The 19,347-nt window shown below is 39.4% G+C and overlaps 1 protein-coding gene across 2 annotated transcripts in view; it reads left to right on the top strand.

Annotated features, from left to right (window-relative positions):
• Positions 1–13,741: 13,741 nt before the first annotated feature.
• Positions 13,742–19,347, top strand: part of acvr2ab (activin A receptor type 2Ab) — a 79,885-nt gene continuing 74,279 nt past the window's right edge. For both annotated transcript variants that reach the window (XM_057818159.1, XM_057818150.1), the window contains exon 1: positions 13,742–14,629. In XM_057818159.1, the coding sequence (XP_057674142.1) occupies positions 14,575–14,629 (55 nt within the window). In that variant the 5' untranslated portion in view covers positions 13,742–14,574. The remainder of the gene's footprint in view (positions 14,630–19,347) is intronic.

Below are 19,347 nucleotides of genomic sequence, written 5' to 3'. Positions count from 1 at the left end.
CAAGAATAAAGATACTATGACTTTTTATTAGGGCTGTCAAAATTATCGCGTTAACGCGCGGTAATTAATTTTTTTAATTAATCACGTTAAAATATTTGACGCAATTAACGCACTAGGCCCGCTCAGACAGATTTAAATGTCAGTACAGTGAAAGGCCAACTTGTTAATTGTGTTTTATGGAGTTTTTTCGCCCTCTGCTGGTGCTTGGGTGTGACTTGCATATGTTATGTGGCGTAATGTCGCCCTCTGCTGGCGATTCAGTGCAGCTGATTATTTGGGTTTCGGCGCGCTTTTCTGACGTGATTATATGTCGACGCGAACTCACACTAATAGACAGTGCTATTCAGACCAGCTAACGTCCGCATCCAGTATTCAGTGGCAGTTCTCATAGCCCCATCACACTGTTTGTGTCTAATACATGCATCGCTTGTGAGTTATATTCCTCCTTTGTTTATATTCATGAGCATTAGATAGCTATTGATGATGTGTATTTGAATTTGTTCACATATGTGGTGAAATGCAGTTACATTGTTAGATGCTTGTGAGCTAATTGGCTAGTGCTACTGCTCAAATGGACACGTGTATGTACATTTTATGTTATTTTGTGATTTATGCAAGTTATTGACACATTGCCTTGTTATTTTCAGTTTTACAAAAATACAAGAAACGTGCTCCTGTCAAAAAGAGATGACTTCAGTAAAGCCCATGCAACTTTGCCACACCGTCTGATTTCTTTTTGGAACTTATGTTCGCTATCTGTCAGTTTGTGTACTCACACACATTGAGGACAGAATAGGGCCACTAGTTTATTTTTTGATTGAAAATTTTACAAATTTTATTAAAACGAAAACATTAAGAGGCGTTTTAATATAACATTTCTATAACTTGTACTAATATTCATCTTTTAAGAACTACAAGTCTTTCTATCCATGGATCACTTTAACAGAATGTTAATAATGTTAATGCCATCTTGTTGATTTATTGTTATAATAAACAAATACAGTCCTTATGTACCGTATGTTGAATGTATATATCCATCTTCTTATCTTTCCATTCCAACAATAATTTACAGAAAAATATGGCATATTTTATAGATGGTTTGAATTGCGATTAATTGCGATTAATTACTATTAATTAATTTTTAAGCTGTAATTAACTCGATTAAAATTTTTAATCGTTTGACAGCCCTACTTTTTATATTAGGCTAAGCGACTTAAATGAGTTTATGTGAAGCTTAAGAAATCACTTCTGCATCATAGTCAGAATGACCCCCACCCCCACCTAAAAAAATGAAATATAAAGAGACATAAACATTGAGAGTGCATGAAGGGAGTCCCTGGTCAAGGCTCTAACAGCTGTTGAGTGCTGTCACTCCAGAACTATTATCTAAAACTACACACTCACGACCCCCTCTGCTTCTGCACACACACTGTGGGGATTATAGCAATGCTGACACGCCAAACCATCCTTTGCAAAGTCTGATTGGATGGGAGCAGAAGGCAGTAACAAGCAGTGGGCCGGTCTTACAGTAAAACAAACATGCCGTGCTGGCGCCGCTGCCATGCATTTGCATTTAAATACCTTAACATCACGCAATGAGATGAAAAGCTCTACAGCCACTGGTCCCATAAGTATTGTGATTACGCTACAGAGTTTATGCTCCTTTAAAACATAGCCCTCTTTTGAGTTTAAATGCACGTACGCACTGCTGCAGTCACCCTCATGAACGCCGGGAACAACTTGTCTATAAAGGTTTCAGTGTATTGGGTTACATTCCACAAATAGCGTGGGGTAATTGCACAACTGTTTCGTCATGCTCACTTTTACCTGCTGTTACTTTCAAACTAGCCTGCTCATGCCGACTCATATTTTTGGCATACTGCACACAAAATTTAAGGCTGTCACTCGTCCTAGTCCCACGCAAACAGGAAACAAATAGTCATAATTCTGCAGCATTAGTTAAGTCGAGCAAAGCTTCAAAGGTTTTTTTTAAAGCTTTTTGAAAAGTTTTTCAAAAACTTACTGAATCAATTAAGGCTTGGAGTGGATGTTGATTTGAAAAAATTTGAAGGTTGCTTAAGAATAACAATGAAATATAATCACAGCATCAAGCCTGCATTAAAACAAACAAACACTGGAAACAGTTTAAGTCAGCCATTTTTTAATTTGGAACACACATTTACTATAATAGTGTCAGCTAGTCAGCTTATCTTATTTTAGACTCAGTCAATTTAGCGTTGCAACTATCCTCTCAAAAAGTTGGTTGTATATAGGCCAGAGGTTTTTGTTTTGAAGTTCACAACATGGCTGAACCACCACTGCTAAGTTCACAGTCAATGTGAATAGTTTTGTTAACTTGTTGATGATTTAAACAATGAGGACTTTACAAAGTGATGATAGAAGATGAAAAATGATGAGCGGATTCGATTTTTACATGTAAGGTTGTTGCTGAAATCGTTTACAACCCCTAGCAAAAAGTATGGAATGACCAGTCTCAGACAAGCACTCACACAGACATGTTATCATGTAGAAAAACTCAGATAAAAAGCTTGAAAAAAATAATTAATTAGTTCAAAAGTGCAACTCTTTAGCATTCAGAAACACTAAAAGAAATGAATAAAAAACATTGTGGTGGTCAGTTAATGCTATTTTTATAGAGCAAGTGCAGGGACGTATATATGGAATCACTCCATTATGAGGAAAAAAATATGGAATCATGAGAAACAAACAAAGAAATAACTATCAAAACACATCTCTAGTATTTAGTAGCCTCACCTCTGGCTTTTATGACAGCTTGCAGTCACTGAGACATGGACTTGATGAGTACTCTTCATCAATTTGGTGCCAACTCTCTTTGATTGCAGTTGCCAGATCTTCCTTGCAGGTCAGAGCCTTGCTGTGGACCATTTTTTTCAATATCTACCACAGGTTTTCAATAGGGTTGAAATCTGGGCTATTTGCAGGTCATGGCATTGAATGGATGGGTCTTTCTCCAAGGAATGCTTTAACAGTTTTAGCTCTGTGGCATGATGCATTGTCATCTTGGAAAATGACAAACGTATTTTCAATTGAAGGGATAAGAAGCTAAAATTTCAATGTAAACTTGTGCATTTATTGAAGATTTAACTACAGCCATCTCCCCAGTGCCTTTGCCTGACATGCAGCCCCATATTATCAAGGACTGAGGAAGTTTTGATGTTTTTTTTTTCAGGCAGTCATCTTTGTAAATCTCACTGGAACAGCACTAAACCAAAGATCCAGCATCATCACTTGTCTTGACATGTCTTGGTGAGTTACATTTTCCCTGTACTTAAAGCACAAGTTCATAAGTTTTTTTACATTAGGCTTAATCTTCGAGTTAGCGGGGGTTAAATTAGTCAGTGGAGTTGATTTCAACAAATTCCTTGCATTTAGTTAGTTTTTTATTAATTTCAGGACTCTGGAGTGGCTAAGCTAGCTCGAGTTAATGGTCCCTTCCTAGCATGCTGATAAAAAAAAACGATACTAACAGATCTAACATAGTCAAATAAATTAAAAATGCAGATCGTTGTCCAAAATACCCATGCAGCCAAAACAATGTCACACTAAACTGCCGTAATTCATTTATTTCTGCGGGACTATTTTTTTAGATAAGTAATGTGACCACATTAAAGAGGACTGCTTGTCCACTCGTGCTCATGCTGTATTCGAGGAAGGTGGGAAGTCAGAATTATCCCACTCGGATGGTACCAGTTGTGACCTCAAAGTGTTTTGTTTTTTTTATTTTGGCCATCAAAAGACATGGTGACCTCCAGGAAACATGGCTTCTCGGAAGCGATCAAAAAGTGGAGGAAAAACTACGGCTAAGGTAAATAGAACACATTGTTAACTGTCTGTAGTTTTACTACTGACGGGTCTGTTTTACAACGGGCAGCGCATTTTGTCGTGTGACGTCTGATTGAAGCAACTCGTGAAGTCGTGTACTTTTTTTCTGATTTCGCGACTATGGCCCCCCAGTTCGTGTGGATTTCCAATTATATCCATCCTGGTCGGAGGCTGGAAAACTCCGATTTCCCACATTCCTTGAATGTGGCATCAGTCTACAAAGTCTAGACTGAAGAACGGCAACATAGTGAAACGTGCATTTAGAGGCTGTGGAAACAGAAGAAATGGGCAAATGAGAGTTTCCACCAATTCCCTATGAAGAACAAGGAACAAATACAAAGTGTGGATACTTGCTGCTAGCTACAACATAAACACACCAGTGGAAAAAATATCACTCCGCTCTGCAGTCTGTTACCTACAGAGCTACTGGATTACAAATGTTGCTGTTCATACTGCAGTTATTGACATACAATGGTAAGTTTTAAAAACTTCATCCTGAAAACATAGCCAACACTATTGATTGCATGGGTCATCGGTGATTTTCATGCGTACATATATTGTTTTTAATTGGCATGCTAGGACAGGCTCATTGACTCGTGCTAGCTTAGCCACACCGGAGCCTTGAAACTAATAAATAATTAACTAACTGCACGGAATTTGTTGAAATCAACTCCACCGACTAATTAAACTCCCGCTAACTTGAAGAACAAGGCTAATGTCAAAAATTCTATATTTCCCCTTTAATATTCATTTTTAGCCCTGTCGTCTCATTTTATATTTACTGTATTTTTCTCTAACAAATTCCCGGTCCATGAAAAAAAAAGGTCACATAACACCAGTCTCCATCCATCATCTACCGCTTAATCTGGGGACGGATCGCGGGGGCAGCAGCTTTAGCAGAGAAGCCCAGACTTCCCTCTCCCCAGCCGCTTCAACTAGCTCCTCCAGCGGGCTCCCAAGGCGTTCCCGGGCTAGCCGAGAGACATAGACTCTCCAGCGTGTCCTAGGTCGTCCCCGGGGCCTCCCGTCGGTGGGACATGCCCGGAAAACCTCTCCAGGGAGGCGTCCAGGAGGCATCCGAACCAGATGCCCAAGCCACCTCAACTGGTTCCTCTCTATGCGGAGGAGTAGCAGCTCGACCCCTAGTCCCTCCCTCACACCAGTCTGTGGTGCAAAAAGGTTGAGGACCACTGATCTAAAGAACGTGCTCAGTCAGAACAGTTTGTGGTATGCTTCCACTATACGGTCTGTGCATATGCTTTGGGTCGGGCGCCTTGGACAGTGAGTCGTTAATATATTAACTCATAATGCTGGCTGCCACTCACGTTGATAAACACTTCTGATGCCTTAATGCATATGTTTAATAGGAATTCCTACTGCCACAACACATACTCTGTAAAAAATACTGGGCAGTTAATGATTTAAAAGTCTTAGAGAGCTTCGCAGTTAGCAATGGTCACCGCCAACAACAATGTAATTCAAGGCAAGGAAAACTTTAAATTGATCAATGAAAAGGTGACCTTCACAATGATTTTGATGATCATAACACATTTTATTACCTCATTTTATGTGTGATATTGCCTATAAAAATCTCATGCAATCAGTCTACTTTAGTAATGAATTGCTTTCCCTTCCCCCTTATTTTCAGATTTTTTTTTTTTTTTTGTCATTGAAGATTTTGGAAGTATTTAAAGTGATCACACAAAAATGGACGCCACTTATCACATTACAGCTATATACAATAAGCAGAACTCCTCAAGAAATCAGATGTATAATATGTCAGGTACACCACAGGGATGACCATATAACCACTGTCAAAAATGTGAGATTATATATTGTCATTTTGCATTACTGTGATCTTTTGATCTCATCATTAACTTGAACCTTGAAGGGGCAACCACTTTCCTCTTTGTGCGCTCTCATTAGGAGAAGAAGATCAGTTCTCACTCAAAAGCCACAGAAGCATACATAAAGCTTCATTTTGACTCAACAATATGATGTTTCACCGTATGGATCTGTCCAAGGACAAGCTGAGAGCTGTAATTAGGCAGTTTCTACTTGGCTTTGGTTATTGGTGCTACCAGTCTGCAGGAATAAACAGAGTTGTCAATGAGAAAGATCATTTGTGTCTAAACAACAGGATGGGGTGTGTTCAGAATCTGAGCAAACACATTAAATCACTCTGGCACTGTAGTAAACCAAAAGGGGGCAAACATATAGGCTGTGTTTCTCCCTGGAAATCCTTAGCTTTTCCTCCAATTCAACAGCCAAAATAGAAATGGGAAAATGTTTGTATTCAGCTAATCTCCATAGGTGAATAACTGTCTTTGGAAAGTCCAATGCAGATGACCTGGCAGAAACAGCCAGATTCGGGGGTCTTGTCTATTTGTCATGTATTTGAATATTTAGTGTCCTATTTCCTCCCAAATACACTGACACATTATAGACATATTTTAAGTCTAACCTATTAATGCTAAAACACATGTATCCACATCTAGGTGTATTTACATCTTTTGTTGTGCTGCAATGCACTTTGCCAGGTACCTGCTTTTGTTAAAAGCCCTTTGTCAATAAATTTGTCTTCCCCCGACACTCAATACTGAGTCCATTAAGCCTGAGGGCTGCTCTGTGCAAAGGGGCCGCTGGTTCCAGTAAGGTATCTGCTGAGCTCTCATTAGTGAGCATCATCATACGTAATTCTGGCACGTGTAATGCCATTAGAGGGGATTTGGCATCTGATAGTTGAGTAATGGGATGAACTGGACAGCAAATCTCTAGAAGCATAGCTAGAAGTCTTCCTTGTTCAAAGGTACAAAGGCTTTTTTATGTTAGGTGTCTTAAAGTCCCTTTTGTCATAGTTGTATTTCTATTTAACAGCTTGTGACTACGCCAAGGATTTGAAGAAAAAAAACAGAATTCATTTCTCGCTGGAATGCTACAGATTTAATGTTCAACTTTGCTGAGAGTTTACAGGTGGTTCCTCAACTAGAGTATCACAGAACTAAAAATCAAAGTTTATCTTAAAATTTTAAAGCGAAAAATGGGCATATAAAGACGAAACACCCATTTTAACTATTGGCTGTCATTGACGACAATAGACATCCAATGCATTTTGATTGGGCGGGCTGCAGTGATTCCTCACTTTTTGTTGTTAATAGGGAAGAGACTCTCCGCGAATGCTGAATTTCTGCGAAGTAGGATCATCCACCTCCCAAAAATTAGACCAAAAAAAGAATCACCTCCGCCTGACTGATGTACTGTATGCTGAATTTTACATGTATATATTTATATAATATCAACAAATACGTTCTATATTTGACGCTATAAATGCTTTTAATAACAATGAAACATTAAAAAATGCATAAGATGTAAACAAAATATACCATACTGCATCTTTACTGCAGCAAAGTCAAGTGCTCATCTTGATTAGCCAACGCTTTTGCAGAAAGATCTGACGAAGGTTTCCGGCTGACGATGAACATTGCGATAGGGAGTTGTTGGTGTTTTTCTTTTGGGCCATAATGCTCTTTTTTAACGCCATGTCCGACTGAATACAGTTACTGAGCTTTATGGCTTAAAAGATATCGAAGCTGTTTTGGGGGCAGCACTGTGGATAAGTGGTTTGCACGTCCACGTCACGGTTCAATCATGGACTCATTCTTCACAGTGTGCACTTTGTATGTTCTTTCAGTACCTGGATGGATTTCTCCAGGTATTTTTTTCCGTCTTCCCAAAAACATGCATGGTAATCTGATTGAGCACTTCGTAAATGTCATGAGTCTGAGCGTGAATAGTTAGTCTTATTGTGCTCTGAGATTGGCTGGCACCCAGTTCAGGGTCTACCCCGCCTCCTGCCTATAGTTACATAGGATAGTCTCCTGCAATCCAAGCGACCCTCGTGAGGATCAGCGGTATGGAAGGTGAACGAATGAATGAAGCCATTTTGTGCATCTTCACTTCATCCTTCTTTTTGTAGCACACTGTCTATTTGTTTAAACCGTAATGGCATGCTATGGCCATATAGCTGTGGCCTTCATTAATCATGGTTAATAATATCACTTTTTCTTCCATTGTCATCATCTTCCACTCCTTCAGTTCAGCGGACGATTTAGAAGGGGGATGTGGTTTAGAAGGCATTTTCAAGGGTGTCACAAACACTTTTTTCGTACAAACAAATGGCACCGTAATAAACAAAACTGATCGTTACACGCTACGTCTATAAAGTAGCTGCCTTCCACAAGAAGGGATGCTGGGAAATTCATCGCAACCAATTAGCTTGTGAGATTTCAGAGACAAGTTAATCACAAGTCGGTAAGGACTTTGCAACATTTTTCTTAATTCCATCATTATTTTTTTTTCGATGAATATTTTTGAAAAACTCGCTATGCACTGAAGCTGCTGAAACTGAAGCGCAAAGTAGTATGATATCACTGTAGTTCCACTTTTGGAGATTAGCTGCAGTCAGTGGCATTGAAACATGATCATTCACTGGCATGCATCCAAGTTCAAATGGATTGAACACCTATCACCGTCAATGAGGGTGAAAGCTACATTTATGTAATGTCGAAAAAATGAGACCAAAAAAACATAACTTAAAATACCCTGTATTTTCCAACATTTAACCCAATTCTTTAAACCACCAGTCAAAAAAGTGACTCTGGGAAAAATTTGGGGATTAAACAGGTTTTAATATGGCCTACTGTACCTGTCTAAAGGTCCATACAAATAAATTGAAGACCATGAGCTAAAAATATACAATTGAGATAATAGGGATGCATAAATGTGCACAGCCTCTGGTAACAAAGGAAGATGTAACCGTGTTCGGAATTACAGTGATCCCTCATTTTCACGGTTAATGGGGACCATGACCCGCCGCGATGAGTGAAAGAATGCTAAATAAGTCCCCCTAACTCCCCCCTCCCCATTTTTTGTGTGTTCAATGTATTAATTCAGATTTAGCATTGGAAAGAGATACATATACAATGGAATGAAAAAGTATCTGAACCGTTTGGAATTTCTCACATTTCTGCATAAAATAACCATAAAATGTGATCTGATCAATCACTGATGAGTGGTTAAAAGCTGCCCTGCCCACTACAAAACACACACCTGGTAAGAATTGTATTGATGAGAAGCATTGTCTGATGTGCATCACGGCTCGGTCAAAACAGCTGTATGAAGACCTGTGATCAAGGTTTGTTGATTTGTATAAAGCTGGGAAAGGATACAAAACCATCTCTAAAAGTTTGGGTGTTCATTAATTGACAGTCGAGAAGTTGTCTACAAATGGAGAGAGTTTGGCACTCTCCCAAGGAGTGGCCGTCCACCAAAGATGACGCTAAGAGTTCAGCGCAGAATACCCAGAGAGGTAAAAAGAACCCTAGAGTGTCTGCTAAAGACAGAAATTACTGGCACAGTCCAATATCTCTGTGCACACATCAACTATTTGTAAAACTATGGCCAAGAATGGTGTTCATGGGAGGAAGCCACTGCTGTCTAAAAAAAAAACATTGTTGCTGGTTTAATGTTCGCAAAAAGGCACTTGGACACTCCAGAGAAGTTTTGGCAAAATATTTTGTGGACTGCTGAAACCAAAGTTTAATTGTTTGGGAGTAACACACAACGTCATGTGTGGAAGAAAAATGGAGCAGCTCACCAACATCAACACCTCATCCCCACCGTGACGCATGGTGGAGGTTAGCATCATGATTTGGGGCTGTTTTGCTGCTTGCAATCATTAATGGAAAAATGAATTCAAAAGTTTTTCAGCATGATTTGTAGGAAAACTGTAGGGCCCTCTGTCAGACAATTGAAGCTAAAAAGAGCACGGATGCTGCAACAAGAAAAAAATCAAGAAAATCAACTTCAGAATGGTTTCAGAAGAAGAAAATACACGTTCTGGAGTGCCCAAGTCAAAGTCCAGACTTGAACCCCATTGAGATGCTGTGGCATGACCTAAAGACGGCGATTCATGCCAGACATCCCAGGAATCTGACTGAACTACAGCAGTTTTGTAGAGAAGAATGGGCCAAGATTAGTCCTGATCAATTTGCCAGACTGATCTGCAGCTATAGGAAGCGTCTGGCTCAGGTTATTGCTGCCATGGGGGGGCCACAAAATATTAAATGTGATAGTTCACTTAATTATTTTTCCCCTTCTGTCATTCTTTGCATACTATCCTCATTAAAAAGGATAACCTATAAATATTTGGGCGGTTTTAGTTAAAGCAAGCACTGTATTTTCATCTGTGTGATTTTGACAGAGATCAGATCACATTTGATGGTGATTTTACGTAGAAATGTGAGGAATTCCAATAGGTTCAGATACTTTTTCATACCACCGTAAGACATGTTTTATAAGTATAATTAAAAAATATACTGTTTTGTCTAAATATATTTTAATAAATGTTTTTTAAGGACTTCAAATGTAATGATTATGATGAAGTTATGAAGTAATATGATGAAGTTTTAAACATGTTACTGTCCCACCGAATTATTTTTAAACAAGAATAATATAGAAAAATTTGTTGTCACGGCAAATGTTTCACAAGCTAAACAATGATTCACACATGCGGCGCCTTGAAATTTTGGCTTCCATGCTTCTCTGGCAAGACCAAACCTTAACGCCTGTCAATCATCGTTAACTTTAACAAGCAACTCCAGAGCACTGCCTGACCAAGAAAAGCAGCAGGAGGGAGAAAGAGACTATGTGATTGGATCGGGATAGGTCTATAAAATACTGTATTCATTTAGTAATTGAAAAAAAAAATCCACGATGGACTGAGGGTGCGAAGTAGCGAGGGATCACTGTAAATTATTACCATCAAACCAGTGTTAAAGGAGTCAGCGCAGAGCAAATATTCCAGTTAAGAGGCTGTGCAACCACATTATTTCACCCATTAATTCTTATTTCCCCTCGCAAATATACATCAAATTAATGGTTGAGAAATTCTGAAGAGTATTTACGATATATTGTTAAAACTATGTACGCTTTTTACACTTATTGTAACTGGTTGTGATGCAAGACAAAGGAATCTGATCACAGTATGTAATCTCATTAAGCAGCTTTTTACCGTTGCAATGACCACCTCTTGCTAATTACCTTTACACTTGTTCGTTGTTAAACATGTGAAATATGATTGAATATTTCATCCTCGATTTTAATAGTGATATTTCTATTCTAACTGCAAGGGAAATCTCATCTAAAGAAAAATGAACTCCTCACCTCAAAAGCGTTGGTGCCTAGAGCTATGTACAGAAATGTGTGTTTTGCTGAAAATGAAAGCTAACACCCCAATATAGAAAAGGTGACTCAGCTTGCATCTTGGCAGTAAGATCCCCTGAGACCTTTGACCCCATAATCGCTTAGCAGCGCTTATGTTTGAGATCTGCTCCGGGCTATTAGAGAGATTAGTGTCACGCAGATTTGGGGATGGGCCAAGCCTATATCTGGACTTCATGGTATTCTCAGCATTTATTACAGAGCACCCAACCTATGTTGAAACCTAATTCAGTATGTGGCAACATCTTTGGCATATGCTCACAATGGAGACTATTTCAACATACATAATTTGTGTTGACTAACATAGAGACATGTATGATGCCATGGACAGACAGATTCTATTTGTATCATTTACAAAACCATCCATCCATTTACCACCTTGCGCTTGTGCTGGAACCTATTCCAATCCACTTGGGTGACACCCTGAATTTGTTGCCAGCTAGGCACATCGTAAATATAGAAAAATAAATTTTCACAACTGTGGACAATTTACTCTTTTAAATAACCCAACACAGCAGCATGTTGGTTGCGTGGTTAACATGTCCGCCTCACAGTTCTCAGATCTAGGGTTCAATCCCAGGCTCCAGCCCTTCTGTGTGGAGTTTACATGTTCTTTCCTTAATTTATTTTCCTCCCAAATTCCAGAAACATGCATTGTAGGAATAGTGGAAGCTCCAAAATTGTCCATTAGTATAGGTGTGGGTGAGAGTGGCTGTTTGTCTCATTGTGCCCCGTGACTGGCTGGCAACAAGTTCAGGCGGGACCCTGCCTCCTGCCCTTAGTTAGTTTGGATAGGCTCCAGCACCCAGAAGCATCGCGTCCCACTAGGCAAACCAAGCAATTGCCTATGGCCCCCAGCCAGCAGGGGCCCCCAGAGGGCCAACAGATTTAGCACCCACAGCTTTGCTGTACAGTCGCAGCGACAAGTGTCGGGAGTGTTATAATACCATGGAATCATTTGGCAGATTATCTAATGCTTCTATTGTCAATCCCATTTAGCATTAACCATGTCACGTAGATTATACATGTTTAAAAAAGTTCAATGAGCTATCAATACCACATGATTGTTTAAAGAGTGACTTACCAAGTACCCTCTGGAAAGTCCTTGCCGAGTTGTTTAACGTTGATTTTCACAGTCCACCTCATTTTTCATGTGACTACTTAAAGAAATGGTGATTTTTCCAAAAAAGTCTATTAATGGGTCTATCGTATTCCTCGTCGAATACTCTATAAGAAAAATATACCACATATGCATCTAAAATAATCCTAAACAATTTTATTAGCAAATGTAATACTCATTTCGATCGGTATTCCACCAATCATTGTTTTTTACGGAATAATTTGAATTTGGTGGGTCGTAGAGCCAATGTGACTACTGATTTCTCACAAAAGGTATATACTTTCGCATCCGATGGTGGTATTTTTGTGTTGCTACTCTTTCTTCTATTGCTAGTCCAACTAGTCCAACTGTCCCGCTTACTTTCACACGCTCGAAGGGCCCCATGTTGCTTGTTGCCTGGGGCCCCCAGGGACCCTTGCTACGCCTCTGCCAGCACCAATGCAACCCCCATGAGGATCAGCAGAACAGAAGATTGACGAATGAAAAACTAACCCAAAATCCACATTTGGGAAAGTGGGATAATGCGTGGGTATAAGTGCAAGGGGAGCACACAAACGAGGGGTTACCATGCAAATTCCTCAAAGAATGGCAAGAGCCCAGATTCAAAGTTGCAACAAAGGGAATTGTGCTGTTTTGTCCCAGACATTTCAGATTTGAAAAGGCATACAGTACATGCACAATTTATTGTAACGTGTCCAGCGAAATTTAGATTGCCAATCCTTCTGGCAATATGATGAATAAAAGCCTAATTTGAACAATAATAAAGAACTGCAAATCCTACATGCATCTGTTGTGAAATCAACACAATAAACCTAAAGATATCACGGGTAATGCGAGCCACTGCTCCAAAAAAATCAAAATAGCACAAACCCTAAAAAATGATGAGGAGGCAGCAGCACTGGTTGCTTTATTAACGGTGCTTATTGCTATTGGGCTAAATCTAACGTGAGTGCACACAAAATCAAGAAAATTAAATTCTATTTACTAGAAAAATGAATTTAAAATTCCTCTCGGGTTCATTTGAGAGCAGTTGGACTGCTCAAAAAGTGAAGTAAGGACACCTAATACGGAGAGAATGACTTTGATTGTGGATTACCATGACTCGTGGACTAATGAAACAGCAGAAACGTCTACATACTTTGGATTTAAACCACCCTCTCGCTCGCAATGACAAACGCAATGTAGAGAAACAAGCATACAACCTCGAACAAAACAATATCGCTCGTGAAGTGAATCAAGCTCAAAGGAATTAGCAGAACATTTACCGGATATTAAATGATTGATATACTTCTACATATAAAATATTCACGACGAGAATAGTAATATAAAATCTGGAGAAATTCGTAATATTATGAGTAATGTTAACCACATAGGAAATGTTTAAAAATCTGAAAAGCAATTGAATCTTTGTTAATAGTCTTTTGTTTTGAAACAGTTTACCGGAAACGTCATAATCCATGTCTTGTTGCGGCTCTGTTCGCCATCTTGGATTGTCCCGACCAGAAACCGAGAGGCGGCGGCGGACTTTGGAGGGGGAAAGCAGCGCGTCCTCAATTCGAAAGCCATATTAGTTACGCGGATTACGGGGCTTCCAGCGGTTGCATTCGTCGCATGAGCCTATCTCGTCGAGAATATTTCGCCCAGGACGTCTGTTGAAGAGGTTTAAACGGAGAGCGCCTCGCAGTCGGCGCTGTTTTTGCCTTCTGGAGCGGCGGACCGAGCTTCAACTGTGGCCTGCCTGCCTTGTCGGACTCTTGGGCAATATTCAGGCGATTGCGTGGAGTTGGACAAACATCGAGGCAAGACAACGCACTTGGGTGTTTCAATGTTGGGAAATGGTTGACAATTTGACGTTTTAATGCAGCGCTACACCGCTCACCGAGGAGAAGTTTGATTGGAGGACGGTGTGCGCTTTATTTCCAGTCCGATGGATATTGCCTCTGTCCGGTTGTGGCTTGGTTCTCTGTCCCGCTGCTCTGACAAAACAATCATTCCAACAAAGCCACGTTTGTTCGTAACGATGCTGCAGCATGTCAAACGTATGCTAGCATTGGCTTGAATGCCAAGAAAAAAATCGCCCTCCATTGCTCATCTGTAAACGTGGAAATACCAAGTACCCCCTCCCCCTCTTTTGGAGTAGCGAGGCTTGCATTACCCGGGATATCTTTGGATTTATCGTGTTGTAAAGATGCAAAGACAAACCTGCTTCTGACTCCGCAGCTGGGAGGATTTCCCCCCCTTTTTATTCTTCTTGTTATTGCATTATTATTTTTACTTTATTAAATCTGAGGATCGGATTCGAATGGAAAATGGGAGACGCCACCAAACTGGCCCTCGCCGTTTTCCTCATCTCCTGTTCTTCAGGTGGGTGCGAAGTAGTCTACTTTAGAATTGCATTCCTATGCGCGTTGTGTGCAATGTATACCGGTGGTTATCGGTGCAGAATGCGGTGCAATGCAACCCCGCGGAAGAACGGGTGGGTGTGAAAATCTTATCCTGGCATCTGTGTTTGTGGCCCGTGTTGTCTGATTATTTTTAATTTTTTTTTCAAACTTTACCCACTGCATACAGTAAACGCACAACATTGGTTCCAATTTGCAAATTGTATATCGTCTCCAGATTGTATGTGATGAACTAGAAATTTTACAAAATGACTTGCATCACAGTGAATCAAAGCATACTGTTTGGATGTTTAGTTATGATCTTCTAAGGTAGTAATGTTGCGGCATATTACTTTCCCTCAGTACTTTTGAACAGATACATTTTATCTAAAAGTGAAAATAAGCACTTCAGAACATTTTTATGTTTCACCACTTAATTTCTAGAATAACATTTGTGGTCATGCATCCAAGTCAGGACATTCCTTGATAAAAGGCTTGATGTTTGTTGTGCCACACTTTTGCCATATGCCTAATTGCAAATAGCACTGGCACTTTAATAAAACAGGTTTCATTGTCCTATTTCTGCCCTTTGTCAAAACATTTGTATGCAACATGCTTCCAGCAGCTGTTGATGAAGCTCAGTCAATGACACAGTTATATATTGCAAAGGTCACTGACAGTTTGATTCAGTTGATCTACACCAGGGATGTCCAAACTTTTTGCAAAGGGGGCCAGATTCGGTGTGGTAAAAATGTGGGGGGCCGACCTTGGCTGACGTCCTTTACGAAGAACAATATACTTAAGCAAATTTTAGCAAGCCATTCTGTGTGTCACATTTGCTTTATTATTTTTTTAATTACCGGTAATAATTTTGACAATCTCGCAACTAGACTTTGTGGAGTTCTCTTTCGACTCTCGGGCTCTAGCGAAATACTGCTGCTCTGAAATTAAACTAGCTTCAAGTTGCTTCAATTTCTCGCTGCGTTTGTCGTACATGTCAGCGTGTCTTGTTAGGTAATATCACCTCACATAGAACTCTTTAAAAACATCGACTGCAGATGAGGCAAACACAGTTGTTGCATATTTGAGTAAAGAAATAGTCCAATTTCCGCCTACCCTTGAAGGGTCTGCCATCGCAGTCAACTTTTTTTTGTTGATTGTCGCCATTTTAGAAATTTGCAAGTAAAGGGTCAAATGGAGTAATGTTGTTTAGAGTGCTGCTGCCTTTTAGTGGGTAAATGCGGAGCAGCATTTAGTGTGTAAGCTAAATCATATGCTGGTAGCAGTACTGCTGACCAATTTATTAAGTCTGTGTGCGGGCCAAAAGTTATTGATTTTATGACAGAGGCTGGGGGCCGGATGAAATTTGACCACGGGCCGCATTTGGCCCCCGGGCCGGACTTTGGACGTGTCTGATCTACACGCACACAACTGTGTTGTTTTCATGTTGTGATAGCACATGTCATGTTCATGACACATTTAATTCATTGTTTAAAATAAGTGAAAGCTTTGTAGGGTAGCACTGAAGACTTGGATTCTCTGCAGAAGTTGTGTGTCATTACTCATTACCCATCTAGCATGTATATTATATTATATTATACAACAAAATGTCCATATCCATCACCTGGCAGCTATCTAAATGACACTGAGTGCAAAGTGCATGTTTGCAGCAGTGACACATGGTAAAGACTGCTCTAATGCATGAACTTATCAAGAGGCCTACCAATCTGATTTTGTAAGCTGATCTGATCTGAAACTGTTTTTATTGCCTCCTTAGTTATGTCTGTTCATCCTCCAATATCTAAGTTCTCAGTTTTTGGTGGTGCTATGAAGTAGGGCTGCAGCTATCGAATATTTTAGTAATCGAGTAATCGACTGAAAATTCTATCGGTTAATCGAGTAATCTGAGAAAACATTTTTTTAGGTAAAGAGAAACGATAAATATACATGAGAAAAAAAGACATTTAATCCAATATTGAACCATTTTCAGTCAATGTCTTTATTTTCGATGTACATTGTTGAAAACAGCCAACAATTGCATCTCAGATGCAACTAGGGAAAAAAAATCACTGCTTTCACTCAAAAAAAACTTGAAGATCTTATTAAAAAAACATATTTCTTACCTAAAAATGTAATTACGCTTGATAACACACATCACTTGAAAGCTACGTGTTTTTCCCCACGTGTTTCAATTGAATTTCCATTTGTGTCAAGCTATTTTCAAGTTCTAGTTAAGTTTAAGTTAGTCTAAACTGTAAGTACTGATAGGATTTTGAGTTTTTGCAGTGTTCAAAATAAATGTATGATACCTGCTGTATTGGAGCACATTAGGGACCAGTGCTACTTGGTGTTTTATTCAGCAATGACGACTGAGCTAAAACTGACAGTTAGCTTTATAATGTTTTAATTTTACACCCTCATCACTCTACAGCGCTTTGTTTTTACAGATTAAATAAAGCCTGTATGTGAGACACGTTAGCCACGCATCGACAGTGGTCATAATCAATAGAAACCTAGCCCTCCGAAGGGCTAACGTTACGTGAGCGAGTGACAGTAACATTATATTTATAAGCGCCGAGAAGTCTACTGCTTAAAGATAGCGGCTGTGTACTAACGCTGCCCAGACGCGGCCGAGTCTATAATTTCGCATCTAGTCCTAAATGCATGCGATGTATCTATGAGACGCATCGGACACTACCTGCTACCACACTAGCCTCATGCGGGCATAGTTTTTAGCAACGTCGGCATAGTTTGTAGAGGCTGTCGGCAGTAGTAAGGTTTTTTTTTTTTTTTTTTTTTTTTTTTTTTTTTTTTTTTTTTTTTTTTTGCTTCTTCCTCTATGCACGTGACAACAGCGCGTTGTTCCGCATTGAAAGTAGTCCAGGCAAAATGTGATGCTTGGAGCTGGCAAAATTAAACGATTCCTCGAGGTGAATAAAATTACTCGGATCAGTTTTTAAACTCGAGTTACTCGAGTAGGGCTGCAGCTATCGAATATTTTAGTAATCGAGTAATCGACTGAAAATTCTATCGATTAATCGAGTAATCGGATAAAACAAATATATTTTTAGGTGAAGAGCAATTATAAATATACATGAGAAAACAAGACATTTCATCTAATCATGAACCATTTTCAGTCAATCAATGTCTTTATTTTCGATGTATATTGTATCTATAATTAAAAAAAAAAGACTAATTCACTGCTTTCACTTAAAAAACTTTTAGATTTAAAAAAAAAATATATATATATATATATATATATATATATATATATATTACCTAAAAATGCCGTTACGCTTGATAACACACATCACTTAAAAGTTAGGATTTTTTCCCACGTGTTTCAATTGAATTTCTCTTTGTGTCAAGCCATTTTTAAGTTCTAGTTAAGTTTTAAGTTAGTCTAAACTCTAAGTCCTGATAGGATTTTGAGTTTTTGCAGTGTTTAAAATAAATGTATGATACAGGCTGTACTGGAGCACATTAGGGACCAGTGCTACTTGGTGTTTTATCCAGCAATGACTACTGAGCTAAAATTGATAGTTAGCATGATTAAGTTTTTATTTTACACCCTCATCACTCCACAATGCTATGTTATGTTAAAGCCTGTATGTAAGACACGTTAGCCACGCAACGACAGTGGTCAAAATTAATTGAAACCTAGTCCTCCGCAGGGCTAACTTTACGTGAGCTAGTAGCGACAGTAACGTTAATCTTATTTATTAGCGCTTAGTGCTCTTTATTAGCGCTTAGCGCTCTTTATTAGCGCTTAGCGCTGTACTGCTTAAAGATGGCGGCTGTTTAATAACGCTGCCCAGACGCGGCCGAGTCTGTCATTTCGCATCTAGTTCAACATACATGTGATCTTTGAGAGACGCATCAGACGCTAGCTGTTACCAACTTAGCATCGTGCGGGCTAGTATTTGGCAACGTCGGCGTCGTTTGTGGCGGCTGTCAGCTGCAGTAAGTTTTTTTTTTCCCCTTCTTCCTCTCCGCACGTGACAGCGCGTTGTCCCGCATTAAAAGTAGTCCGAGCAAAACGTGATGCTTAGAGTTGTCAAAATAAACGATTACTCAAGGTGAATAAAATTACTCGGATCAGTTTTTAAACTCGAGTTACTCGAGTTGCTCGAGTACTCGTTTCAGCTCTATACTCGAGTTGCTCGAGTGTTCGTTTCAGCTCTACTATGAAGTAACCCATATTCCTTTTTGGCACAAAAAGTGCAATTACAAGTTGGAGAGGAATGTAGTTTTGAGTTAGTACTTTTTTTTAAATGTGGGATTTTTGGTTAAGAGCATAGTGTTTTTTATAAAAAGGCAAGTCGAGGTTAGTTGCTGATATTCTTGGCTGTGGTGGTGACTCGTCCCTTCCAGTATTTCTTTGGAGTTCTTTTTATGTTTAAAAGCATTGCTTTACTCCGTTGTGGACCCCAAGAAATGCCATTTGAGAAGTAACCTGTACAAAAAAGTGATGTTTTCTTGAACTTCAAATTGGTACACGTACAGTACATACTGTGCTGCCACATAAATGACATCAGTGAAGTGAAAGCATATAGGAAAAAGGGTGGTATACTAGTATTGTGGGACCTCGACATACAATCGCTTCGACACACAATCTTTTCGACATCCGACGTAAAATTTGACTCGCGGTTTGTTTCTACGTCCGACGACATGCTCGAAATACGACGATTTATGACAGCG

The sequence above is a fragment of the Corythoichthys intestinalis genome, chromosome 2 (assembly GCF_030265065.1).
Source record: "Corythoichthys intestinalis isolate RoL2023-P3 chromosome 2, ASM3026506v1, whole genome shotgun sequence".
Taxonomy (NCBI): domain Eukaryota; kingdom Metazoa; phylum Chordata; class Actinopteri; order Syngnathiformes; family Syngnathidae; genus Corythoichthys; species Corythoichthys intestinalis.
The sequence above is the reverse complement of the archived record's forward strand: the minus strand, read 5'-3'. Positions and strand labels throughout refer to the sequence as shown.